The sequence below is a fragment of the Protopterus annectens genome, chromosome 6.part1 (genome assembly GCF_019279795.1).
Source record: "Protopterus annectens isolate FY-2018-M chromosome 6.part1, PAN1.0, whole genome shotgun sequence".
Lineage (NCBI taxonomy): Eukaryota > Metazoa > Chordata > Ceratodontiformes > Protopteridae > Protopterus > Protopterus annectens.
This window is the reverse complement of record NC_056738.1, coordinates 453,375,786-453,403,623: the sequence shown is the minus strand read 5'-3', so window position 1 is coordinate 453,403,623 and position 27,838 is coordinate 453,375,786. Positions and strand designations below refer to the sequence as shown.

General features: G+C 45.6%; 1 protein-coding gene across 2 annotated transcripts in view; it reads left to right on the top strand.

The window, feature by feature from the left end:
* Positions 1 to 27,838, top strand: part of BZW1 (basic leucine zipper and W2 domains 1) — a 948,791-nt gene that overhangs the window by 506,398 nt on the left and 414,555 nt on the right. For both annotated transcript variants that reach the window (XM_044075876.1, XM_044075877.1), the window contains one exon: positions 14,838 to 14,984. In XM_044075876.1, the coding sequence (XP_043931811.1) occupies positions 14,838 to 14,984 (147 nt within the window). The remainder of the gene's footprint in view (positions 1 to 14,837; positions 14,985 to 27,838) is intronic.

The following is a 27,838-nucleotide window of genomic DNA, read 5'->3' as shown; positions in this document are numbered from 1 at the left end:
TTTTGATGAAGGGGAAGGCCCCCTCCGCCTGAAGATGCATCCTTTGGAGACATTGTGGAAATCCTAATGGGGTAACTGGAAGCCCCAAGACCTGTCCTTAGAGGAATCGGTGTACTTGCAAATGTTCGGCGCTTGACCATCTACTTCCTGAGTTGACTATCTAATGCTGATTCCGTGGAGACCAGACAAAATTCTTTCTTCGCCGGAATACCACCAATGTTGGGCCAGGGGGTTAGCAGTAGATATGGTTGTCACGGCTGCCACCAAGAAGGGACTTGGCAATCAGAGTCCTGCTGTACATCCTCCTAATTGGGAGTCTAGTACAATGGACCGGTTTGTAAAGCAGGTCTGCGCTTCGACCTTTGCACTACTTTATGGCATATTTTACTAGACCCCAGAGAGATTTGATGTAAAGAGTTATTGGAGACTGTCGCTGGAGCTGTGCCTTAACGAGGTGCAGGATAAGGTTGCCTCTCTGCTAGCTACCCTGGAGTCTATATCGTACTCGTCCATGTGGCTTATTGCACACAGCCAAAAGCATGACTAGAGCAGGGGGTTCCGGCATTGCTATAAGGCGCCACTCATGGATGCCCTTGTGTGAATTTATTGAGCCCTTCAAGTCGTCCTTCGTTAATCCTCCCATTGATCATCTTTATTCGGCCCTAAGGTGAAGGGCACACTAGCCAGGTGTGAAAGGGATGGAAAGACTCTACCTGCTGGGGTATTAATTTTTCTTCACTTCAGTGGTCTTATTCCAGGAACCAGATGAGTGGAAAGAAGTTTCAAAAAGTCCCAGGTGCCTTTCCAGGACACGTGGTCTCAGCTCTCCTTGGGGCAGATGAGGATGCTCAGATGGAAGATGTCGACCATGTGACAGAGGTGGCCTGCAAAACCAGGGTTCCAGAAACTCCTACTCTGAACAACATTACCAGTGCTCCTGAAAGTAGGCCCGATTGCTTACCTCTGAAAGCAGTCAGGGGAAGACCAGCTGCACTCAACAGCCTGGCTACAAATAACTGATACTTGGGTGCAGAGAATGATTACCAGAGGCTATCATATCCCCTTCACCCTTCTCCCGAAATCTGAGGAAAATCTGAGGAAAAAACTCCGATGTTCCACCAATCAGAGGGATCAACCAGCTGTAGAAGTAAAAAAGTTGCTAGAAAAGAGTTTTCCAAGTCCCACCAGACTAGATAGGATCTGGATTTTACTCCAGGTTCTTTTTACTGCCAAAGACAATGGGACTGGAGGCCAGTATTGGACCTTGGCTTTCTGAACAACTTGGTTTAGCAGACAATTCTGGATGGTCACTGTTCAGTCTGATGTCCTATTCATATGTTGCAGTATTCTTGATGTGGGATTTCCTGCCCTCAGGCGACTTGTACATCGGCTCCTATACAAAAGCGTCAGCTTGGCTGTTGCAGCTGCGTGGGATGTCACAAGGGCCATAAACCAGGGGCCTTAAATGTGACATCTGCACACACAATCCTCAACTTTTCAGCCGCAGATGATAGACTCATCATGTTTGCTCCTTCACATCATACGTCTCAAAGATAAGTAATCTTCATATCTGTTTATTGCATAGGCTTGGTTTGTTGTAGCAATTTATAGCCGTTGTCAGGTAAAAAGGGTAAATGCCAATGCGGGTGCCAGATACCCCATAAAAACTCCCATGATTGGTGTGTTTTTTTGATTAGGCCAGGAGCACCACCATACTGCTTGCTCCATTTGTGAAGTCCTTTATGCCAAAGACCCTACGCAGCCATCTTGCTACACTTAATCTCTGTTTAGAAAAAACAGTGCCTTAAACGGGTCTATGTTAAATGTTCGAACATCCAAAATGTCGAACATTATATGGTCGAGACTAAATGTTTGACATTTGGATGTTCGAACAGAAAAAAAACACTGATAAATTGGGGTCTATATTATATATTCAAACTTTCTAAACTTCGAATCCCATGTGTTCGAAGTTTAAAAGTTCAAATATATAAAACAAGAAAAAACACTTAATGGTGCAGGCAGGGGGCAAGCCCCCCACACCACCCTACTTAAATGTATCAACTCCGAGACCACACTTCAGTGCAGAAAAGGGGAATTCTCCCTGTCTGCACCATACGGTGCCATTGAAAGTCCATCTTCGAGCACTCAATTTCGAACATTTGGTCTCTACCATGTAACGTTCGAAATTTTGAGCGTTCGAAGATTTGACAGGTACCCCCTTAAACGGTTAGCACTAAGGATGGATCCTGCCTCAGAGCACATCAAAACCCCCCACATAACGCCAGGTTTCCTAGGTCCTCTTCTGCCGCTCTGTTACCGGATACCCTGCCAGCTGCCAGTTTAGGAGCTGAGGGATGCTTGGCAGACCAGTCTTCAACAACCTTTGTGGAAACCGTTGTGCAGCCAACAGCTTACACATCCCTGGAGCCAACCCAGACCTAGACTCCCATCGAGGTAGAGGGAGAACCAGAATCTGTGGAGCCTCAAACCGAGATCCTGCCATTGGATATGACCCCTATCAGACCTGATTCCAGGCCTGCTCCATCCACCCTGGCAAAAAAGAAACAGAAAACTAAGCTCATCTTTCTCGCTGCAGAAGGGTACCTGACTGACAGTCCTTCACTTCCCTGATGCAGACCTTTATGGCCCTTAGGCCTTCAGCCTCATCTCCACTACTCAACCTTTGCTCAGCCCTAGGCCTACTTCAGCCTCTTCTCTTCCCCACCTGACATTTCAGGTTAGGGAAGAAGAGCACGATGCATCCCTTTCTTCCTCTGAGGACTCAGTATCTTACACGTCCCAAATTGCTTCACCCAGGAGTATTATTCTCCTGATGAGGAATCTGTAGAGGAAGACTAACCACCTGAGGATATCACATTTGGTGAGAGAATCACCAAAATGAAAGATTACTTCAGATGGGATACCTCACAAATGTCTGATAACCAAAAGCGGTATTTTGAGCTTCAAGTAGAACCCCCCTCCCCTTCTGCTATTCTACCAGTTCTTCCTGCATACCTGGATGCTTTTGACTCCGTGTTTCTCCAGACTCTCAGCCACCTGCCCCCAAGTGACCTGATCACTTTTACAAGGTGCCCGACTTGCAGAAATTCTTAAACCACCCAGCAGTGATTGCCACCTACCCTGATAAGCAATCCGGACTCCTTCCCTCCTCCTCACTCTTACCCACAGATAGACAGAAAATCTATGGATAGGATTGGTAAGGTCTTTACTTCTACTTTCTTAGAGCCATTAACTGTCAGATGCATATGACCAAATATGCTCTGGACTTGGGTCTCCCAAGCCTCTTCATGCTAGCCTCTGTCCCAGACTGCCCAGCTATGGCTGATGCCTCCTCCAACCTTTCTCTGGCAACACAAGTAGCCAGACACTCTATTAGGTGCAGCTGCAATGCTGCAGAAGCATCTGCTTGCTCTGCAGCATCTGCTTCAGTTCTCAGGAGATACTCCTGGCTGAGACTTCAAAATCTACCAGAAGACTAAGTCAAAGATCTTGGATGCCCCCCGTGGACCACAATTTCCTTTTGGAAAGCAATCTACAGATTTTAAGAATCTGCAGGAAAAATAAAGAATTGCAAGACCTAAAACATCTATTGGTGTTCCCTATTCCCATGTACTACAGAAACTATCCAGCTAAAGCCAACTTAGTGAGGCAGAACTCAGCCCAGGCAGGTACTTCCTCGTCCAGATCTAAGAGGTGCAAGAAGACCCTCCACTTCCAGACCTGCTGCCCTGCATCCTCTACCTAGACTGCCTTTTCAGGACAGGAGGCTCCCATGCGTGACTGCCTAGCCCCATACCACTCTCTCTCTCTCCCACTGCCTGCCCTTTTGGGAAACCATAACCTCAGAAAAATGGGTGCTATCCATAATACAAAAAGGATAGTTCCTCTCCTGGAATTTAAAACCACCCATGAGGCACCCCCCCCCCCAAAGAACCAACAGCCTCTCCTTCCACAAGTTCTGACAGACCTTCAGAAGCTGGGTACCATAGAACCAGTCCCTTCAGGGCAAAAAGGAAAAGGTTTCTACTCCTGACTTTTCCTGGTCCCCAAAAAAATACTGCCCATGGAGACCCATATTAGACCTCTCCTCAAATCTTTGCCCTCAGGTGCCCACCTTCAAAATGTCAATTCTAACTCTACTCCCACTCATACCAGCCAAGGCCTTCATGGCCACCTTTGACCTAAAGGAGGCTTACACAGTATCCATCAGACCTTCCCACAGAAGATTTCTGCGTTTCTTTGGGCCCTCCTCACCTTTCCAATTTACTACTTTGCCCTTTGGTTTGTCCACTGCCCCCTAGTGTTCATAATGCCTGGCCCTGGACATTTCCTTTTGCAGAACTCTGGGAATTCAAATTTACCCCCTAGCTAGACATCCTAATACTGGCAGAGTGCAAAGATGCTCTCTCTGAGCATCTGTACTTCACCATGTCCTTTCTACAAAATCTAGGGTTCACCCTCAACCTTCAAAAGTCTCCCCTGAACCCAGAACAGGACAAGATTTTTCTGGGTTGCAGAATCCGAACGGACACAATGAAGGCCTTTCTTCCACTAGACAAGATCCATTTTCTGACCTCCCACTTCAGAGAGCAGCTACAGACAGGAAATAACTGCAAAGCAATTCCTACGTCTCCTGGGCTTAATGCCAGCAACCATCCCTGTTTCCACTGGCAGAATGCATATGCACAAGCTACGGTGGTATCCGAAAAACTTTTGACCCAAACACCAGAGTCTCTTGGAGTAGGTAATCCCCCTCTTTCCTTGTCTAAAGAGATGCTTGTGGATCCAGCAAGTCCAGCAAAACCCGGGCCTTCCACTTCAGGGCCCCACCCCCCCCCACCCCCAAAATCAGGTAATGCATACAGATGCCTCGGATTCAGGGTGGGGAGCCACAGTAGCTTCTTACAAGGTTCAAGCAACCTGGCACCCTTCCTTGAGGGCTCAACACATCAATGTGAGGAAAATGGCAGCGTTCTTATTAGCTCTAAAAACCTTTATCCCCCTGCTTCTGCCAGGGGTTCTTCAAATAGCAACAGACAACACCACTTTAATGTGGTACCTCAACAAACTGGGGGGGGCAAAGGCTTATCGGCTGTGCAGAATAACCCTGCTGATATGGGATCTAGCCTCTCGCTACAACTTGTCCCTGTAGGCAGTCTACATCCCCTTGCAGGAAAACAAACGGATCTAAGCAGGACACCTCTCCACAACACGAATGGATACTGGACAGGGCAGTCTTGGACATTGTCCACCGGTGGGGCAGTTGTCAAATAGACCTGTTCGCCTCCCCCAGAACAGGCAGCTGCAGATCTTCTGCTCAAGGACTTACTCCCCCTCCCAGGAGATTTTGAACCTACCTTCCAAGCTAGAGGGAAGTTTCTTTATGCCTCCCCCCTTCCCTCTGATCCAGCAAGTCCTCCTGAAAATCAGGAGAGACAAACCGAAAATCTTGTTAGTGACTCCCTACTGGCCAAGGCAGCACTGGTTCCCCCTACTTCACAATCTAGCCAAGGGCAATCACTGCAAGTTACCCTACAAGGTGGACCTTCTGACACAAAAGAACTCTTGTCCACCCACACTTGCAGATATCCCTGACATTCTGGGTGATGAACGTTTGATCCCATTCAGATACCACTTCTCAAAGGACATGTTTTCAGTCCTGAGGGAGACCAGGAAACGTACAAGAAAATCATACCTAGCTAAAATGGGTTAGATTAACTAAATGGTGTCTAGACAAGGGAAAAGACCCTTGCATTGTGCACCCCCCCCCCAGTTCTTGTGTGTCAACTGGTAAAAGGTGGACTCTTCTATTCAGTGAAAGTACATCTTTCCGCAGTATTGGCCTGCTTGCCACTAGACCCACCCTTGCTAGCCAGGTTTGATGTAGAACTCTTCTTTAAAGGGGTGTTGCGCATTAAACCTCCAAAAAAGCCTATCCCTCCAACATGGGATCTTAAATTCATCCTGGAAAAGCTTACCAAACACCCATTCGAACCTGCTGTGACAACTTCCCTCCAGATGTGTACGTGGAAAACAGTTCTTGTGGGTATAACCTCAGCCAGAAGAGTTTGAGAGCTACAAGCCTTAATGGCTTGCCCACCCTATACTACATTCCACAAAGCCAGGGTAACCTTGAGAACTAACCCATCCTTTATGCCCAAGGTGGTCAAAGATTTGTTGTTAAACCAATCTATCCACCTCCCCACCTTCTTTCCCTCTCCCACCAATGAAGGGGAGAGGATACTTCACTCCCTGAATGTACACAGACAACTAATATTTTATCTGGACAAAGCTAAATCCATTAGGAAATAAAAGCAACTGTTTCCTTCCATCCCAGAGCATTGGACAAGGCAGTCTCCAAATAGACCATCGCATGTTGGATCAGGAAAGCCATTTGTCTTTGCTACTCCCACCATGGGGGGGGGGGGGGGCAGTGGGAGTGAAAGCCCACTCCAGGTAAATGGCCACTTCCAAGGTTTTCCCAAAAGGTCTAGACACGTCTTCCATTATGGAAGCAGCAACATGGTCCACTGTCCACACTTTCACCAAACACTACAAGTTAGACCAGGTGTCGAGCTCGTGCAGTATTCGCTAGGGCAATCCTACAGGGCTTCGTAGAATCTGCTACATCCGCCACCCTTTCTTCCCACTAAGCTGTGGCACTCTCCCACATCAATACTGCAACTTGGAAGAGAACATCTATGGTTATGGTAAGATTTTACACAACTCTTTTCTTTCTAAGGGAAAATGATTGTATGTCCTCTCTAGACCTTCAAGATGTGTATAACCACATAAAGATGGACAAACGCTCAAGAAGGTTCCTCCGTTTTCGGCTAGAGGCCAGTCATTACCAGATGTCCTATTCCAGTGTTGCAGTGTTCTACTTGTGGGTTTACCCTTCCTCTCCAGTTTGTCCAGCCAGGTTTCCAAAGATTTTCAGTCCCTCTTGGTGTGGGCGTCTGATGTGGCTTCAGGAACGTGGGCCATGAAAGTGCATGCACCAGCCCTCAGAGCATAGTAAAAGCCCCAGTCGGAGCCAGTCCTCTAAGGGCATAGCCTGTCCAATATCAGCCCGAAGAAAAAAAGCCTCTCCACAAGAGGCCAATTTGCATGTCAGTGTCCTTGGAAATAAGCATTGCTCCTAGCGTTGCAAGCCTTTCAGTCTGCTTTTCCTCTGGGAACTCTTGCGATCCAATCATACATGTCAGTGGTCTGGTAGATCAAACAAGGGGTAGCCAAATCCTACCCCCATGCCAGGAAGCTGTGTGGCAATGGGAGATATCTTCCAACCACTCATGTGGCAACGCATATCCCGGGGACATTCAACGTTATAGCCGACAAGCTGAGCACACAAATACTACTGCCTCATGAGTGGTCTCTCAATCCCAGAGTGACTAAGGAAATTTTTTGCAGATGGTGCCAGCCTTGCTGCGATCTTTTTGCCTCCCCAGTGAACAAGTGCAGCAGCTGCTTTGCCCTAATCCCCCCTCAGGGAGAGTCCTCGAGACGCTGTCCTTCTTGATTGCCCCTCTGGTATTTATGCCTTCCCCCATCTCCTCTCAACATCTTTCTAAAGAAAGGCCAAAGGCTGCAAAGCAAATTGATTCTCATTGCTCCCTTCTGGCCCAGGCAAATTTGATTTCCCTTTCTGTGGTCTCACTTGGTTCACTGACCTGTGGAATCTGGACCCAGTTCCTGGCCTGCGCTCACCTTGAGGGATTGGTGCACCCTGCTCTGCGCGCTCTCAAGCTTATAGCTTGGTTCCTCAAATTCCGTTAATTGCCAGGCAGAGTAACATTACTTCCCCAATACAAAAGTTTTTTTGTGGCCTCCCATAGACCTTCCAGCAGGGGACTCTACTCCAATAAATGGAAGGGATATTCGGTCTGAGCTTCTGAAAACAATTTAGATCCCTTTTTTGGTACCTGTTGAAAAAGTTTTGCACTTTTTAGCCATTCTGTTTGAGTAGTTTCAGCTTCCACCATTAGAGTCCAGTTAGCCATTTCCGATTTTCACAACTATGACCATCCTGTAATTTCCCATCGCTTGTGCAAGGTTTTTCTCAAAGGTGCCTTTCGACTAAAACCCCCTGATGTTCGTGTTACCCTGCTGCAGTCATCACACTTGGGTTATCCTGTCGTCAGGCGGTCCCGCAGTCGACCGGATTTCCAAAGTCTTGGTCCGACGTCGGTTGCTGTTGCCTCATCCCTGACGTCAGTGCGCCAGGGGTACATATATTGCAACAGACGCCATTTTCTTCTGTCTTTCTTGCTGCGTGGTGCCCGAAGCAGAAGCAGTTGGCAAGTGCCGGTCGGCTGACTCCTGAGATTTTCAAATTCGAGTTTCAGACCGAAGTCTTCTATAAAGCTAAGTACCCCGTTGGGGAAACTTTTCTTGCCTCAGATCGATGTCAGAAGAAGTTAACAATTTTATTTCTTGTGGGAAGCAAATACCTCAAGGATTTTCATTCTTATTGTATACCCTGCCTAGGCCCTGATCACGACGTCACTTGTCGTTTTTGTGCTAGATTTAATAAACTCACTATTAAGACTATTTGATTTCGCATGACACTTTTTGGCAGAAAATGTAATTATAACATGCCGTCGGAGCTACCGGCGTGCACAAAAAACGCAGGGATAAGGATCGACAGCCCAGGCCTAAGCCTGATTCCGAGTCCTCGGTTGATCCGGTCACCGGTTATCTGTGAGGCTCCGACACAGCCTCTGACTACCGCAGTTGAGGAACCTGAGACCGCTACGGATTTTTAGACGGAATGTACTAGGCCGACGCAGCCTTTTACTTCAGGCCCTACCGAAGACTTACCTTCCAAGGATGCCGGTACTTCTGAAACACCTTCGCTTTCTGAAGGCGTTTTCAGACAGACTACTCTTAGTCAAAACGTTTTCAAAATAGAAGACTCCTTCCAAATCTAAAAAAGCTTCACTTCAGTCTCCTGTTCAAGGCCCTATGCCTAAGAAACAGATGCTTAAGATGGCTGAAGATCTGATTACTCTTATCAGGGGTTCCCAGCCTCCTCCTGACAAAAGGCCTAGACAAGAGGAAGAATCTGCTTCCTTTGAACAACTGTCTATTTCTTTGGATTCCTCTGAAGACAAAGACTATTCCTTCTCTCCTTATGAAGATTCTGATGCCGAGGACTCTATTCCCTCAGCTTCCCCTCCAGAAGATTACTCTTTTGGGGAAACTTTACACACTGAGGGAGCATTTTCACTGGGAAGGTCAGGATTACTCTTCCAAGAAAAGGCACAGAGTTTCTTTTACTCCCCCAACACAGACCTCTAGCCATCCCTCCTGTTCTGGACATTTGTGGATGATGTTTATTTAGAATCCAGTTTCAACCCTGACTCTCTGCCTCCTGCCCCGGCCAAGCCTGATAGATATTAGAGTACCTGATTCCCATAAATTCCTTTACAAAAGACCAGCTGACCCAGAGACTATCTCCCAGGGTCCCAAGGGGGCTAAGGCTTCCATGGCTAAAAATCCAGTACTTTCTGAAAGGGATTCAAGAGCACTAGACAGATGGGGGGGGGGGGGGGGGAAGGTTTACACCTCAGCCACTTTAGCTATGAGAGCTCTAAACTGTCAATTTCATTTGCTTAAGTATCAACAATTTCTGATCTCTCAGTTAAAACAAAAGATAACTCTTCCTCAACAATCTGAATTGAAAGTAGTACAGGATTTGTTGCACGCCATCGAGCAGGTGGGCAAACCTACCTTACAATGTGGGTTTAATTCCTTGGAGGCCTCCTGCAGAGCAGCGGTCACTGGATCAGTTATACGTAGGCATGCCTGGTTAAAGGAGCAGAGTGTGCCTGAACATGTTAAAGCAAAACTACTAGATGCCCCCTTGCAGCAGGATGTTCTTTTTGGTGTTAAAGCAGAAGAAGTTTTAAAGAAAATGGAGGATAAGGCAAAATCAATGCAGACAGTCAAAGATTTCCTACAGGTATACAACCCCCTCGCTTCAGCAGAAACTGGCTAACCAAAACTTGGTCCTTTCCAGCCACTGACGGGCCTCAGAGGGGTAAATACAGGCGCCCAAGGGGCAGAGGACAACCACAAGCTCAGTATAAACCTCGCCAATGGACCACTCCAACCGAGAAGGGAGGAGAAGACAGGTCTCAAGCCACTAGAAGGCAAACTCAATGACTTGCACCTCAACTGGCCAAACATAGCTCTTCTGTCAGCCCCCCTGGGGGGAAAACTAGCATTATTTGTAGACAACTGGCACATGGTCACAAAGGACAAATGGGTCCTGGACATAATTTTACGAGGATACAGATTCCACTTCCACACCTTGCCAATAAAAGAGGAATGCCAAAGCTGCCACAAAATCAAAGGGCAGTGGCTCAAAAACAAATTACAGCTCTCATGGCCATGAGAGCCATTCAAAGGGTACCAACTCAAGAGCAAGGCCAAGGATTTTACTCTACTATTCCTAGTACCCAGGAAGGAAAATGCTTGGAGACCAATTCTGGACCTTTCAATTCTAAACACAAGTTCCCAAATTCAAGATGCTAACACTACAGCAGCTACTTCCCATGTTGGGCAAGGAAGCATGGCTGGTAACGTTGGACCTCAAGGAGGCATACCTGCATGTCCCTATCAGACAAAGTTGCAGAAGATACCTCAGTTTAATTGCAGGTTCAACCCATTATCAATTCTCTGCACTGCCCTTTGGCTTATCTACTGCGCCCAGAGTATTCACAAAATGCCTGGCACCAGTAATTGCATACTGCAGACAAAGAGGAATTCAAATATATCCATACCTGGGCGACTGCCTCATCCAAGCAGAAAGAAAAGATATTCTCATACAACATCTGGCTTTTGTGAAGCATCTATTAAATTGCCTGGGGTACACAGTAAACGAAAAGAAGTCAAAACTAGTACCCTCTCAAAAAATTACATTCCTGGGTGCCAGCTTGGACACAACGGCCCAGAAGGCTTATCTTACACCAGGCAAACAATTACAACTGACTCAATATTTCAAGACAATGGCAACAAAGACCCAATTAACTGCAAGAAAAATTCTGCAGGCTTTGGGTTTCATGGCATCTTGCATTCTGGTAATACCATTTGCAAAACTGCATATGAGGAAATTACAATGGTACCTAAAAAGCGTATGGTTTCAATACAGCCACAGCTTGGACACAGTGATATCTCTCATTCCCTGCCTTCAACAGGAATTTCTCTGGTGGGCACAGGCATGTCACCTCAACAAGGGTCAGCCTTTCACTTTGCCCCCACCCAGGCAAACTATCAACAGATGCTTCAGACTACGCCTGGGGGGCTCACATGGCAGGGAAATGCATTCAAGGCCTATGGACTGCAGAACAAAGAAAACTGCACATAAACCAAAAAGAGATGCTAGCTGTACAGAAAGCTCTGACAGCCTTCAAGGATCTACTACAGTCTGGACAACTGGCAATAAAGACTGACAACACCACAGTAATGTGGTACATAAACAAGGGGGCACACATTCCTACCCTCTTTGCAGGCAAGCAATGATCTTATGGAACACAGCTCTGACCTACCAAGTCCAGTTACAAGCTCACTTCCTGCCAGGACAGAAAAACACATTGGCAGATGACCTAAGCAGAAACATCAAAGATCCCCACGAGTGGAAGCTAGACCCACAAATATTTGCATTAATAACTCAGAGATGGGGCCTACCAAATATAGACCTGTTTGCCAGTCCTCAAAACTACCAGCTGACAAAATTTTGTACAAGGACATTCCACCAACTAGCATGGAAAGTGGATGCTCTCTCCTTCAGTTGGAAAAACCTGACAGCATATGCCTTTCCTCCATTACCTCTTCTCACAAAGGTTCTTTTGAAGGTCAAAAAGGAGAAGCCTCGAATGATTGCCATAGCCCCAGACTGGCCTCGCCAGCACTGGTACCCACTATTGAAGAATATGGCTCACAACCCACCATGGATATTGCCTCTACCTCATTTGCTCACACAGCAAGACAAGCAGATTCTACACAGCCAGATCAAAACCTTAAACCTGGCGGCATGGCAAATCAATTAAGTAGCCAACTAGCCCTTCTTCCTCAAGCAGTACTGGATGTTATTCTGGAAGCCAGGAGGCCAAGCACTAGGAAGGCTTACTCGGACAAATGGAAAAGGTTTTCTGCTTGGAACCAAGCTAAAGGCCTAGATACAACTCTGCCTCATATGTCTCACATTCTGCAGTATTTAGCTGAGATGTTGCATAAAGGACTTTCCTTTTATTAAAATCCATGCTTCAGCTATTTCAGCTCACTACGACACAAATTCACCTTTATTTTCAAATCCTCTCCTAAGGCAGTTCCTCTGAGGGGAAAAAACATTAGACTACCTAGAAGAGCTCCTACGCCTACATGGGACCTCAACTTTGTTCTGGAAAAAATAACATTGCCTCCTTTTGAACCAGCTTTTTCTGCAGACCTTCAGTTCCTATCTTGGAAGACTGCCTTGCTCCTGGCAATAACTTCTGCTAGGAGAGTTTCAGAATTACAGGCACGTATGGCAGTGGAACCTTTCCTCATTTTTCATCAAGACAGAGTTTCTCTACGAACTAATCCTTCATGCCTAAGGTGGTTTCCAGTGTAGCTTTAAATCAGACCATCCGTCTACCCACTTTCTTCCCCAATCCACAGAACAAAGGTGAGAGACTCCTACATTCCTTGGACATTCACAGGGAACTTCGATATTAACTTCGATATTACTTGGATAAAACTAAGGTTTTCAGAAAAACTGACCAGCTCTGTTTCCTATGCTACAGCTTCTCAAGGGAAGGCCATTTCCAAGCAAACCATTTCTAAATGGATAGGCCATTGCATACGATTCTGCTATACCCATCATGGGAAACCAGTTCCTCCTACCATTAGGTCCCACTCTACCAGGGCAACAGCTACCTCTACAGCCTTTCTCAGGGGGGTTCCTACCAAGGAAATTTTAGAAGCTGCAACTTGGAGTTCTGTACACACCTTCACCAAACACGATCACTTACCTCTTTATTCTAAGCCCAGGGCAGGCTTCGCCACTGCAGTTCTGCAGGGGCTCATTGCCTCCTCTAACCTTCTATAATGCCTCCACCCTACCTTAGCTTTGGGACTCAACCCAAGTGTGATGACTGCAGCAGGGTAACACGATGAACATAGTACAGTTTTGTACCTACCATAAATGTAGATGTTAGAGTGTTCACCTTGCTGCAGTCCAGGTTACCCTCTCTCCAACCCCTCTGATTTACTGGCTAAACCTCTGCTATGCCTTACTGATGTATTTGCTTATAGCTTAAGGGGTTTTGTGTCTGTACAGTGTTCTCACTTTTTGGTACTGATTTGGATCACCTATTTGGGGGCACCTGACATCTGGGGCAAGAAAAACTGAAGAAAATGGCGTCTGTTGCAATATATGTACCCCTGGCGCACTGACGTCAGGGATGAGGCGACAGCAACCGACGTCGGATCAAGACTTTGGAAATCCGTCCGACTGCGGGACCGCCTGACGAAAGGATAACCCAAGTGTGATGACTGCAGCAGGGTGAACACTCTAACATCTACATTTATGGTAGGTACAAAACTGTACTTTCAAAGATACCGTAGCTCCATGGGATCTCAACTTGGTTTTGCATTCTTTAGTACTACCTCCCTTTGAACCAACAAGCTACTTGCCATCTTAAATTTCTTTCTTGGAAAAAAGCTTTCTGGTGGCCATTTCCACAAGAGTCTCTGAGATCCAGGCATTGTGTGCGAAGCCCCCTATATCATCTTTCATTAAGACATGGTATCATTGAGGACTTCCCCTTCCTTCCTAAGGTGGTTTCTGAATCCAATATTGATCAGATTATTGAATTACCAGTTTTCGTCCCATCTTTTTCAACTAAGGTGAATATTGCTTATGTTTACTGGACATGCATAAGAATTACGTTTTTACCTGAAAAGGATTAGAGTCCAGAAAATCAGATCAATTCATTTTTTCTGGCCCAGTGATGGGGCAAGCTGTTTCAAAAGTGACCTTATCAAAATGGCTGAGATTACCTTTATTTGTGAACATACCCAACCATAAGTTACCTGCGCCTGTTAAAGCACATTCAACCAGATCAGCAGTTTTTCATTCAAAGGTATCTATGGACAAAATTTACCAGCTGTAACCTGGGCTACGTCTCATCTTTATCACTCAATACAAATTTGATGTGGTCTCCAGGGGCAGAGCATCCTTTGGCTATATGGTTCTTAGGAGTATCCTTCCATAAGGCCACCCAGGGAATAAAGTAGCTGGAGACTGTCACATTCATTAAGAATGTATTCACCATAACATTCAGTCTGTGTTTATTTTGACATCTCACCCACCTTCCCCTCTATAATTTCCTGGGGGATCGAACCCTTGGCCTGGGTTGCTGTAGAGTTTACCTCTGACATTGCTTCTGCTTACAATTACTGTGTATTCTCCTCTGTTTGCGAACTGAGATAATGGAGAGGCATTGTGGTTAGCTTGAAAGCTTTTTGTCTGGCACAAGCTGTATAATTTACCTGAGCCAATTCCAAGGAGAACCGAATCCCATTCATCAAGAATGAACGAAGAGCAATAACACAGATGGAACATCATGGTGAGTACATAACGTTTTTCAGCATTCTGTAGCAGTTTAGGACAGTGCTAGATTTCCCTCTGCATGTCTGGCACCTTCAACAATGTATCTTAGCAACTGGCATAGTTTAACAGGGGTGTGTCCCCACCCTGAAGAGAAAAATACTGCATGCATGTGACATCCAGTGTGTTGAATGACTCTTATGTTTTTGCTTTTAAGATAATTTTTTATGTAAAAGAGGAAATGAAGAAAAGCAACATCTCTGAGCAAATGGTTATCACTATCTTGTGGTCTAGTGTGATGAGCACAGTAGAGTGGAACAAGAAAGAAGAGCTGGTGACAGAGCAGGCTATTAAACACTTAAAGGTAAGACTGTGATAAAGAAACGCTTTTATTAATATATGGTTTATGTAGTCTCCCAAGCCTTGTATTTTTGTTTGAAACAAAGCTTTGGAATGAAAAGCAGTAGTGTTTGAAAATTGCTTTAACTCATTAATCCAAGTGACGCCTCCAGGTGCATCTGCAGGTAACTCCTACTTGACGCCTCTAGGCGTCAAATATTTGTTCAAATTTGCATCAATAATTCAAAAACCATGCTATGTACAAGGTTTTAAGATTTCATTGTAAAGCTTACATAATGGCAAACTAGACTGCATTAATATTTGACTTCTGTTTAGTGCAAATAGATGCAACTGTTATATTTGTATAGATATTTTCACATTTTTATAAATATCTCAATAACCAAGTAACACAGACAAAACTCCGTAGCCTCATATGAAAGCCCTCAGATGAATAAAATGCTGCTGTGATGGTATGTGTAACTGGAGTGTGGTTGCTGAGGTATTCTAAGTTTTTAAAAATGTGCATTTGTATTAGTGTGTATATTCTGACTTATAAAATTTGGTTTAAGACCTAGAACCTAAAGAATACTACCATTGTAAAAACAGTTTGTGCTGAAGAGTTTGCAGTTTAAATTTTCTTAACACCTGTGGTTCCTGAGATGTGAACAGTTTGAAATGTGAGGGCATCATTTGATTGTCAAAAGGCTTAGGCTCCGCCCATTGAAAGTTACAGTACAAATTTTCAGACCTCCATGGGAGTGAATGAGTTAACTTACAGTGATTAAATTTGCACACTGCAAGATTAGAAATTTTACTGTAACGACAAGAGCATGTACAGTTTATTGCACTTGGACTAGCCCAGTGAGCCACATTACACCACTTGAAAGATGTGGTAAGAAATAAGCATGATCTCACTTAATGCCCCCCACATTTTTTCTTGCTGGCAGTCATTTCATGTTTGTTCTAAAGTCTTGTTTTATTAACTCATTCCCTCCAGTACAGCTCTTTTGAGTGTGTGCCTTTAACTCCCAATGGGCATGGCTTAAGCCTTTAAAAAATGAAGTTATCACCTTAGTTCTAGAAAGTACTCATTGAGAGAGGTCAAATATCAATACAGTTGTGTTTGCCATCACATATGCTTCAAGACAAAATATCCCGGTACCTTGTATGTAACATGGTTTTGGAATTATTAATGCAAATATGAACAATCAATATTTTATGCCTAGAGGAGCAGTAGGAGTTGACTGCAAAAGACGCCTGGAGTAGCACTCATCTGTAATGAGTTGACTTTCTTCAGTCTGAAGTAAAGCCATTTTAAAGGGGGCACATTCTGGATGTCCTTCATGGATGCATCTGCAGTCATAACAACTGGGTTGTCCTGTCGTCAGGCAGCCCTTCAGTCGGCCGGATTCCAAAGTCCGGGTCTGGCTTCGGCTGATGTCGCACTCCACCTGACGTCATCTCTGTTGGTCTTCGGGTATAAAAGCATCAGCCGACGCCATTTTCCTCAGTCTTTCTTGCCGCGTGGCGCCCGAAGCAGAAGCTGTTCGCAAGTGTCGGTCGGATCCAGAGATTACTTCTACCGAATACTACTTCGAAGACTTCTAAAGCTAAGTACCCCGTTGGGGACTCTTTCTTGCCTCAGCCGATGTCAGAAAAAGTTAACAATTGTTTAACCTGTGGGAAACAAATACCTCATAAAGATTTCCACTCTTACTGTCTGCCTTGTTTAGGCCCAGCCCACGACGTAGCAGCCTGTTCGGCCTGTGCTTCTTTCAACCAACGAACGCTTAGGCGTCGGTCGGAGTTTGCAGAACAGTTTTTCGGTTCTGATTTTGCGTACATTATGCCGTCGGATCCTCAGACTACCCAATCTACCAAAAAACGCAAAGATAGACCGACACTCGCGGTCCGCGGTTTCGGCCGAAACCATGGTTAAGCAAACCGCGAGTGTCTCTGTTTCGGCCGAAACCGAGAAAACTGATCAAAGCACAGCTGAATCTATTCCTACAACTGAGGCCCCTGCTACAATTCTTGAATCGACCTCAGAAATTTTGCCCACTACGGTGGTTGACTTATCAGACACCATCCCCTTGGATGTCTCTACCCCAGCACGTGGTGCTGCTAGGCCTCCAGCAGCCATGTCCATTAAGGCCTTCGCCAGGGCTAAAGCAGCCAAGACTACTAAAACAGTGCCTGTTAAACCCCCCACATCCAGGCCCTCTTCTAGTTCTCAAATGCTTACTTTGGCAGAAGATTTAATTTCTTTAATTAGAGGATCTCAATCTCACCCAGACAGGGCCTCTCAGCCCCCAGAGAAGAGACCTAGGGCAGAGCCCCCTGAGCCAGTGTCCTCTGATGATTCTGCTGATGAATCAGACATAACTGACCAGCCAGAGGCTCCCTTCTCCGATTTTGAAGATTCTGATGCTGAAGAATCCATTCCAGCTGCTTCCCCACCAGAAGAATTCTCCTTTGGGGAAACCTTGCATGCCATGCGAGAACAGTTCCAATGGCAGCAACAGGATTTTTCAGACTCCAGAAAAAGACTTAGGACTTTTCTGCACCTCCCACAGCACAGGCCTTTAGCTATACCTCCTGTTCTCTCTGTGGTGGATGATGCTTTCAATGATGTTTGCCCCGCTCCAGATTCTTTACCCCCAGCCCCTGCCAAACCAGACAGATTTTACAGGGTGCCAGATACTCATCACCACCTTTACAAGGCCCCACTTGCAGACCCAGAAACTATATCCCAGGGTCCCAAGGCAGTAGCCGCGACCATAGCTAAAAACCCTATTCCTTCTGAAAGGGAAGCAAGGTCATTAGACAGATGGGGTAAAAAGGTCTACACTTCAGCTACTCTCTCAGCTAGAGCTTTAAACTGTCAGTTTCACATGATACAATACCAAGAGTTTATGCTTGATCAGTTAACTAAAAAAACTAACCACTGATGAATCTCTTGATAAGAAATATGTATTAGAGATGGTAAATAACATACAACAGGTTAGCAACCATTCCTTAAAATGTGGCTATGATGCACTGGAGGCTTCATTTAGATCAGCCATGACAGGCACAGTGATAAGAAGGCATGCATGGCTAAAGGAACAAGCTTTACCGGATCATGTTAAAGCTAAGCTGCTAGATGCTCCTATGGACAAGACAAGTTTGTTTGGTACACCTGCCCAGCAGGTTATGAAGAAAATGGAAGAAAAGGCAAAATCTGTTCAAACTGTTAAAGATTTCTTGCAGGTTCAATCCCCAAGGTTTAGCAGGAACTGGCCTGCCAAAAATTGGTCCTTTCCTGACTCCACAAAATTTCAAAGGGGCAGGAATAGACGTTCCAGAGGCAGAAACCAATCCAGAGGAGGTGCCTACAGAGGACGACAGTGGCAAGGTAACAACAGAGGCACAGACACAGCCACTTCCACTACATCAGCACAACCACAGTGACTTAACCCTAAATCCGCCTACCAGGGAACAAATAGCAGCTCCTCTAGGCGGAAAGTTAACCTTATTTTCAAAGAACTGGCACTACATAACAAAAGACAAGTGGATTTTACAAACCATAGATCAAGGTTACCGGTTTCACTTCCACACTTTACCAGTCAAAAGAGGAATGCCAAATCTACCTCCAAATCAAAAAACAGAGTCTCTACGCCAGATAATGGAGTTAGCAAACATGAGAGCTGTGGAAAGAGTACCAACAGCAGAGCAAGGAAAGGGGTTCTATTCCAGACTATTCCTAGTTCCAAGAAAGGAAAAAGTTGGAGACCAATTCTCGACCTGTCCACCTTAAATACATACATCATTGTCCCAAAATTCAAAATGCTGACCCTACAGCAACTTCTTCCCATGCTGGGCAAGGAGTCTTGGCTGGTAACTCTAGATCTCAAGGAGGCATACCTGCACGCCCCATTCGACCAATCTGCAGAAGATACCTCAGATTTCTTGCAGGATCAGAGCACTATCAATTCTCAGCATTGCCCTTTGGCTTATCTACTGCCCAGAGTATGCACAAAATGCCTGGCATCAGTAATCGCCCATTGCAGACTACAGGGAATTCAAATTTACCCATACCTGGACGACTGCCTGCTACAAGGGGACAACAAAAGCAAGCTGACAACAGATTTACAAAGGGTCATTTACTTGCTACAAGCACTGGGGTACACAGTCAATTTACAAAAGTCAAGGCTGATACCATCCCAAACAAGGACATTCTTGGGCTGAATTGGACACAGTAAAACAAATGGCATTCCTGACTACAGAAAAACAAAAAGAACTTCCTCTTTACTTCTTGGCACTAACAAAACTGAACAAGTTAACAGCAAGAAAAGTACTGCAGGCCTTGGGCTTCATGGCATCATGCATAATCTTGGTTCCATTTGCCAGACTACATATGAGAAAACTACAGTGGTTCCTAAAGAATTTATGGTCCCAACACAGGCACAGTCTAGAAACAGAAATCCCACTAATTCCATGCTTAAAACAGGAGTTCCTATGGTGGGCCCAGGCATGCCAGTCAAACCCAGGCCTACCCTTTCGCAGATGTCAAGAAAGCCAGACCATCACAACAGACGCTTCAGACCTAGGATGGGGGGCCCACATGCTGGACAAATGCGTGCAAGGATTGTGGACACAGGATCAACTTCACCTGCACATCAACCTAAAAGAAATGCTGGCAGTAAAACTGGCAATCCAAAAGTTCAAACCATTTCTCAGAGGGCCAGTTGATGATAAGGACAGACAACACCACAGTCATGTGGTACATCAACAAACAGGGAGGCACTCATTCATACCCCTATGCAGAATGACCTTGGAGCTGTGGACCCTGGCACTCAGCTACAACATCCAGTTACAGGCAATATTTGTACCGGGGAAAGACAATACTCTAGCAGACATATTAAGCAGAACCACTTCGGATGCCCACGAATGGAAGCTGCACCCGGACATCTTCAAGACCATCTCAAAGAAATGGGGAATGCCACAGATAGACCTATTCGCATCACCTCTCAATCACCAGCTCAAAAAATTCTGCACAAGGACATTCCACCCACTAGCATGGAAAGTGGATTCGCTCTCCTTCAACTGGAAAGGCCTAACAGCATATGCATTCCCACCTCTTCCTTTGATACACAAGGTACTACTGAAAATCAAGGAAGAACGTCCAAGGATAATCCTAATAGCTCCGAACTGGCCAAGACAACACTGGTACCCACTACTGAGGAGCATGTCTTGGAACAATATGTGGCCAATACCCCTGATGCCTTTGTTAACTCAGAACAACTACAGCATCATACATCCAAACCTAAAAACGTTGCAACTGACTGCATGGAACATCACATAGCAGCAGCTAATCCAGAACTTTCCCAAAGAGTTAAAGACATTATTCTTGAAGCACGCAGACCTTCAACAAGAAGGAACTATGCTGGAAAATGGAAAAGGTTTGTCATTTGGAGTACGGAAAGAGGAAAAGATGTGTCAAACATAGATATGCCTAACATTCTGGAGTATCTGGCCGAACTTCTTCATTCAGGCCTGTCCTACTCCTCCATCAAGATACATGCATCAGCTATTTCAGCAGAATACAGCTTTGATCCACCTGTTTTTTCGCACCCTTTGCTCAGGCAGTTTCTCAGAGGAATCAAGAATGTAAAACCTCCAAGGAAACCACCATTACCAGCTTGGGATTTAAACTTTGTGCTAGAAAAGTTGACACTATCACCCTTTGAACCAGCAGCAACAGCAGACCTACAACACCTGTCATGGAAGACTGCTTTCTTACTGGCAATTACTTCAGCAAGGAGGGTTTCAGAACTACAGGCCTTAATGGCAGTGCAACCCTTCCTAATCTTCCACCAAGATAGAGTGTCCATGAGGACTAATCCTACATTTATGCCCAAGGTGGTATCCAGAGTGTCTTTAAACCAGGCAATCCACCTACCTACCTTCTTTCCCAACCCACAAAACAGAGGGGAAAGAATACTGCATACCTTGGATGTACATAGACAGCTACGCTACTACTTGGACAGAACAAAAAATAGCAGAAAGACTGACCAACTTTTTGTAGCCTATGCAACAGGAAGGGAAGGAAAAGCTATTTCCAAACAGACAATCTCCAAATGGATAGGAAATTGCATACGATTCTGTTACTCCTTCCATGGAAAACCAATTCCACAGAACATAAGACCTCATTCTACAAGGGCAACAGCCACTACCACAGCCTTCTTACGAGGAGTGGCAACCAAAGACATTATTGAGGCGGCTACTTGGACCTCCGTGCATACATTTGCCAAGCATTATAATTTGCCTCTATATTCCAGATCCCGAGCAGGGTTTGCCACTGCTGTACTGCAAGGGATCCTAAACACACCATAATCTACTTTTATCCTCCTCCCCTAGTTGGCTATGGTATTCTACCCAGTTGTTATGACTGCAGATGCATCCATGAAGGACATAGTACAGTTTTGTACCTACCATAAATGTAGATGTCCGAACTGGATAGCATCTGCAGTCAGGATTACCCTCCCTCCTTCCCCTCTGTGGTACTCCTAGGGTGTTTACCCTCCTAATAGCTAGCTGTTGGGGGGGGGGGGAGTCTTTTATGGTGTATTTGTTTGTATATATGTACATACATGCTTATTGTGTTTACTTCTATCTATTTGGAAACATTGGCATCTATCCAAATTTTAGCCTGCAACAGGGCTACTGGCATCTGGGGCAAGAAACACTGAGGAAAATGGCGTCGGCTGATGCTTTTATACCCGAAGACCAACAGAGATGACGTCGGGTGGAGTGCGACATCAGCCGAAGCCGGACCCGGACTTTGGAATCCGGCCGACTGAAGGGCTGCCTGACGACAGGACACCCAGTTGTTATGACTGCAGATGCTATCCAGTTCGGACATCTACATTTATGGTAGGTACAAAACTGTACTTTCTTTCTTGCCATGTCTTCACTTAGCTTCTGTTACATTGTCTTTTGTATAGAATTGACTCTGTCTCAACTTGTGCTATTTGCTTCGTAAGCATTTTAAGTGTTATTGCTGATGTTTCCTACTCAGTATTGCAGTACTGATTCTTGTGGGTGGCTGCATGGAAGACCCAGCCTGCCTGATTTCCAGAGTATTTGCAGAATCACCAGCTGATGGATGTCCCAATGACTATCCGGACATCTGTATGTAAGAGGAACTTATCGTGCCATCTTCAGATCTCCTCTTCCACTGTTGCAGTATTCTACATGTGGGTTTACCCTTCTTCCTCTCCAGTTCTACCAGCCAGGTTTCCAAAGATTTTCTGTTCCTTTGGGTGCGTTTGAACATGGGCCATAAAAGTGACGTCTGGACGCACCAGCCCTCAGAACCTTTCAGCCGCCAGTCATACGCCAGGTGCTCCTGTTTCTCGCAGAGTTCAGATAAAAAAAAAGTTAAGTACCCCGTTGGGAATTTTTTCAGTCCTACTTGTTTTTTATAGCTTGTTAGTCATCCGGTAAGAGCAAGTGTGGTCGGCAGATTCCTTGTAAACACGCATGACCAGTGTGTCTCGTCTAGTCAGGGAACATGACCATAAGAATTGGGCCATTTGCCATTTGTCCCAAAGACCTTGCACAGCTGTTTACAAGCCCAAATCCTCTACTTAGAACATCAATGCTTGAAACAGTGCTAGGTATGGATGCCAGGCCCGACACCCCCCTCCGAACCACCCAGGAAGAAGGCAAAGTCCTCGAGACCTACTTCTTCCACTGATACAGATACAGAGGGTGCTTCTCAGGAAGCTGCAAAATCTCGAGTGGACGACACGTCCACAGAGGATTCATCGGTGCCTTCTCTAGATGCCGGGGGGACCAGCTTTTGGTCTTAGGTAGAGCGGAGGCGGTGTCCTGAAAACTATCAGTGACCCTAGGCCTGTTTCAAGCCCGATTCCGGCTAGGCCTTTGAAGAAAAAAACAGAAGACTTAGGCACCTTACCTCTACTTCTGAAAGTATGCCAGATTGGCAGGCCTTCAGCCAGAGCTTATTCAATGCCTTTATGGCCCTTGGGCCTTCAGCAGAATCCTCTGCCACTGCTCCTCCCCTCCATAGTCCCAGACCACCTACTCCAGAAAGGAGGATAGAGCAGCTCGAGGAAGAGGGTTTGTCTGACTCCTTTGAGGATGCTCTTTCCTACTCCTCCCAGATCTCATCTCCCCTTGGGATATTGTTCTCATGAGGAGGGCTCTGTTAAACCAGACTCCCTTGTAGAGGATCTTACTTTTGGGGAAACTATTAAAATGACAGACCACTTTAAGTGGCAATCGCTGGACATGTCTGATGTTCAGAAAAGGTTTTATGACTTTATCCAAATAGGCACTCCCAGTCCTTCTGCTGTTCCTCCCATCCAACCTGCTTTCCTGGATGCTTCTGCCTCAAGTCCCCAGTAGCCCTGACTGCCTACCTCCTGCTCCCTGGAGAGCAAATAGGTTGTACAAGGTCCCTTGGGCGGAGAAATGTCTCCTTAAATGCCCCCCTGCTGACCCAGCCACTATTTCCACCTCTACAGACAGGGCCTCCAAACTGCTGCCTACCACCACAATCCTCCCAGCTAAGACGGCAAGACCATGGAGAGTTTGGGAAAGAAATTTATACTTCGGCCAACCTCTGAGCCACAAACTACCAAATTCTCTCTAGCTCTTGTGGACAAAGCCTCTTAAGAGGTTAGACATACCTGACTATGCTGCCAAAGCCTCCGTCTTCCCTTATGGTTCATCTCTCAAGTAAACAGGTACTCCGAGGTGTAGCTATAATGCAGCTGAAGCTTCAGCCATGTCAGCTGCATCAGCTTCAGTATTAAGGCGATACTCATGGCTACAACAGCAGCCTCTCCCAGAGGATTTCAGGGCCAAACTCCTAGATGCACCTTTGGACCACTCTGCACTCTTTGAAAAAGTGGCTGACCTTTTCAAATCCTTGCAACAAAAAGGTAAATTACAAGACTTGAAACATATCCTGGTCTCGCCTGATGTTCTTCGTTTCACTGTTGCAGTCATCACCTGTGGGTTATCACTGCTGTGGCAGACCTCGGCTTGCCTGAATACCAGAGTCTGTGTTTTGTTTTGGCCGCTGTCACTTGTTGACATAGTCTGTGTTATAAAGCAAGGCAGCCAGCGCCTTTACATCACTCCTTCTTGCTGTGGAGCCAGTAGCAGAATCGGTTCACAGGTCGGTCGCTACCAGAGTTTGAATTACAGCTGAAAACGTCTAAAGCTAAGTTGGGGATCCTTTTTTCTTGCACTAACCGATGTCCGAAAGTTTCTCGCCTGTTGAAAGCAGATCCCACACAGAGACTTCCATTCATACTGCGTCACTTGTTTAGGCCCAGACCACAACGTCCCCTGTTGCCGGTTCTGTGCCCTCTTTAACACAAGAACCATTTGTTGTAGAGTTCGTATTGCAGACAGGTATTTTAGTCTTTTGTCTTTGCATTCCGAAATGGTGTCCATTAGCCAACAATCAGTAGACATGCCGAAAAAAATTTGAGATAAAGATAGACCACACAAGGCTAAGCCTTCCAACGACTATCGCTAAGCAGGTAGTCAGTTCTCTGAAATTCAGTGAGATTTTGCAGCCCCTGATCTACGCAGGCCTCTGCAGAGATCCTTTCGGAGTCCGGTATGCCGCAGAAATATCCTTGGTCTTCAGAGCCTTTGGTTGTTTCTGCCTCTAAGTCAGGAGCCGCGACGCAGGCACCAGCTTCGAGCAGACCTTTTGCATTACCGAATCTAGACAGAAACAGACTTGTCAGACTACCGTTTGGATCCTCTTAGGCCTAGAAGCCAAGCCACTCCTAGAAAATCTACCTCTAGCCACCATCTTACTCCTGCTCCACCACCCCAAGCAGAAATGCTTAAAATGGAGGATCTTGTCTTATCGGGGGCAGTCAAGCCACAACTTCTAAAAGGAAGAAACCATTTTCCTGAAATACTAACAGAACAGGATTCTGAGGAATCTGATTATTCAGATTTTGAAGAGGAACAGCAACCTGTGCTTATGAAGATTCAGATGCAGAGGAATCCATTCCTTCTGCCTCCCCACCAGAAGACCTTTCCTTTGGGAAAACCATTCACACCCTCTGGGAACATTTCCACTGGGAATCCCATGACTTCCCTTAGTCTGATGGTGTCTAGACCTGCCCCAGCACAAACCCTTGGCCACCCCATCTATCTTGGAGGTGGTGGAGGATGTTTTCCGTGAATCCAGCTTAGCCCCTAACACCCTTCCACCTGCTCCCAGTAAACCTGACCGGTATTAGAGTACCGGAGTCTCACAAATACCTGTACAGAAGTCCTACTACAGACCCGGAGGTCATTACACAGAGACCTAAAGGAGCTAAGGCTAGTTCTGCTCAGAATCCTGTTCTTTCTGACCAGGATTCCAGAGCTCTGGACAGATGGGGTAAAGTGTATACTTCTGCAATCTTAGCTGTCAGAGCACTCAACTCTCAGATGTTCTTCGTGTTTCACTGTTGCAGTCATCGCATTTGGGTTACCTGCCTGCAGGTAGCCCTCAGTCGGCCTGAATACCAGAGTCTTCGGATTTCTGCATCGGATGCTGTCTCTTCTTCCATGTCAGGTCGTCTGTGGTATAAAACTTGCAGCTGACGCCATTACATCAGTCTTTCTTGCCGTGTGTTGCCTGAAGCAGAAGCATTTGGCAAGTGCCAGTCGGCCGACTACTGAAATATTAGAGTTTTGAGTTTTAGAACCAAAGTCTTCACTAAGGCGAAGTACCCCATTGGGGAAACTTTTTTTCTTGCTCCATACTGATGCCAAAGTTAATAATTGTATTACTTGTGGGAAGCAAATACCTCATAAGGGTTTCCATTTATACTGTATTCCTTGCCTAGGCCCTGATCACAACGTGCCTGGCTGTCGGTTTTGTGCTAGATTTAACCAACGCACTTCTGTATATTTTTGTCTCAAAGTATTTTGGAAACAGATTTAATTACCAAGAAATGTCGTCTGATAGCAATCTGACTACTGGATTACACAAAAAACGCAAAGAAAAGGACTGAGAAATGCAGTAGAGATACAAAACAGACAACTAAGCTTCTAAGCCAGTTGCTGGTACTCAGTGAGGTGCTTTTGCAACCCCTGATGCCCACTACCGTCGAGTCGCAGGCATCAGGGGCTGCAAAAGCACCTCACTGAGTACCAGCAACTGGCTTAGAAGCTTAGTCCAGCATGCCGCAAGATACTCAAGGTATTGGACCGGATGCATCTCCCTCTGATGGGTCCGGAGCCGATGAGCAGGCACCTGCTTCTGAGGGTGTATTCAGACCTCAACATTTGTATATCAAACCGACAGCTGCAAAACCAAAGACAAAAGCAACTTCTGAAACTAAAAACTGACGCATGAGCCACGTGCGCAGGCCTCTATGCCTAAAAAAAAACAGATCAAAATGGCTGAAGACCTTATTACCTTGATCAGGGGTACCCATTCCCCTCCTAAGAGGCCTAGGCAATACACTGATTATGAATCTTCAAATCTGGTTTCTATTTCTGATTCCTTTTCTGATCAGGAGTTTATCTATACCTCCCTATGAGGATTCTGATGCAGAGGAAGTCTATACCATCTGCATCTCCTGAGGATTATTCTTTTGCAGAAACATTGCATACTTTGAGGGAGCATTTTCACTGGGAAAGTCAAGATTTCTTAGAATCAAAAAAGAGGCTCGGGGATTTCCTTCTCCCTCAGCACAGGCTTTTAGCCATTCCCCCTGTTTTAGACATTGTGGATGATGTGCTTTCGCAGTCAAGCTTTGACCCCTGACTCCTTACCTCCAGCTCCCAGTAAGCCTGACAGATATTACAGGGTCCCTGACTCACATAAATTCTTATTTAGAAACCCTGCTGCTGATCCTGAAATTATTTCACAGGGTCCAAAGGGAGTTAAGGCGTCAACAGCAAAAAATCCTACCCCCTCTGACAGATTCAAGGGCACTGGACAGATGGGGGAAAAAAGGTTTATACATCTGCAACCTTGGCAATCAGGACCTTAAACTGTCAATTTCATATGCTTAAGTATCAACAGCATGTTATGGGATTGCTGAAACAGAAAATTGTATCTGAATGTGCAGAAAATAAAGAATTGCAGGAATTATTGCATGCAGCTTAACAGGTTGGAAAGCATACTTTGCAATGTGGTTTTGATTCCTTAGAGGCCTCCTGCAGTGCCGCAGTTACTGGATCTGTGGTTAGGAGGCATGCCTGGCCTAAAAGATCAAAATTTGCCTCATGTTGAAGCTAAATTGCTAGATGCACCTTTACAGCATGATACTATGTTTGGTATTAAGGCAGAAGAGGTTTTAAAGAAAGTGAAAGACAAAGCTATGTCTATGCAAACTGTTGGACTTCTTACAAGTGCAGCCACCAAGATTCAGTAGACACTGGCCTACAAAAAATTGGTCCTTTCCTGTGTCAGAGCTCAAAGGGGCAAATCCAGATGCCCTAAGGGTTCCAGATACCAGGCGCAAGGTTCATACAGATCAAAGCAATGGGGCGCTTCTACATCCAAATCTGGAGGAGAGAAAATGCAAACCTACAGAAAACAGTCCCAGTGACTTCCTCTGCCTACACCAAGCACTTGTCTTTTGGCAGCACCCTTAGGGAGAAAATTAGCACTTTTTACTCAATTGGCAGTTAATAACCCAGGACAAGTGGGTACTAAACATAGCATCACAGGGATACAGATGCCATTTCCACACTCTGCCAATGGCAAATGGTTGGCCAGATCTGCCAAAAAAATCAGTGGACAGAGGCACAGAAACAGGTTACGTCCTTCATGGATATGGGGGCAATTTATCCAGTACCAGAACAGGAAAAAGGACAAGGTTTTTACTCAAGACT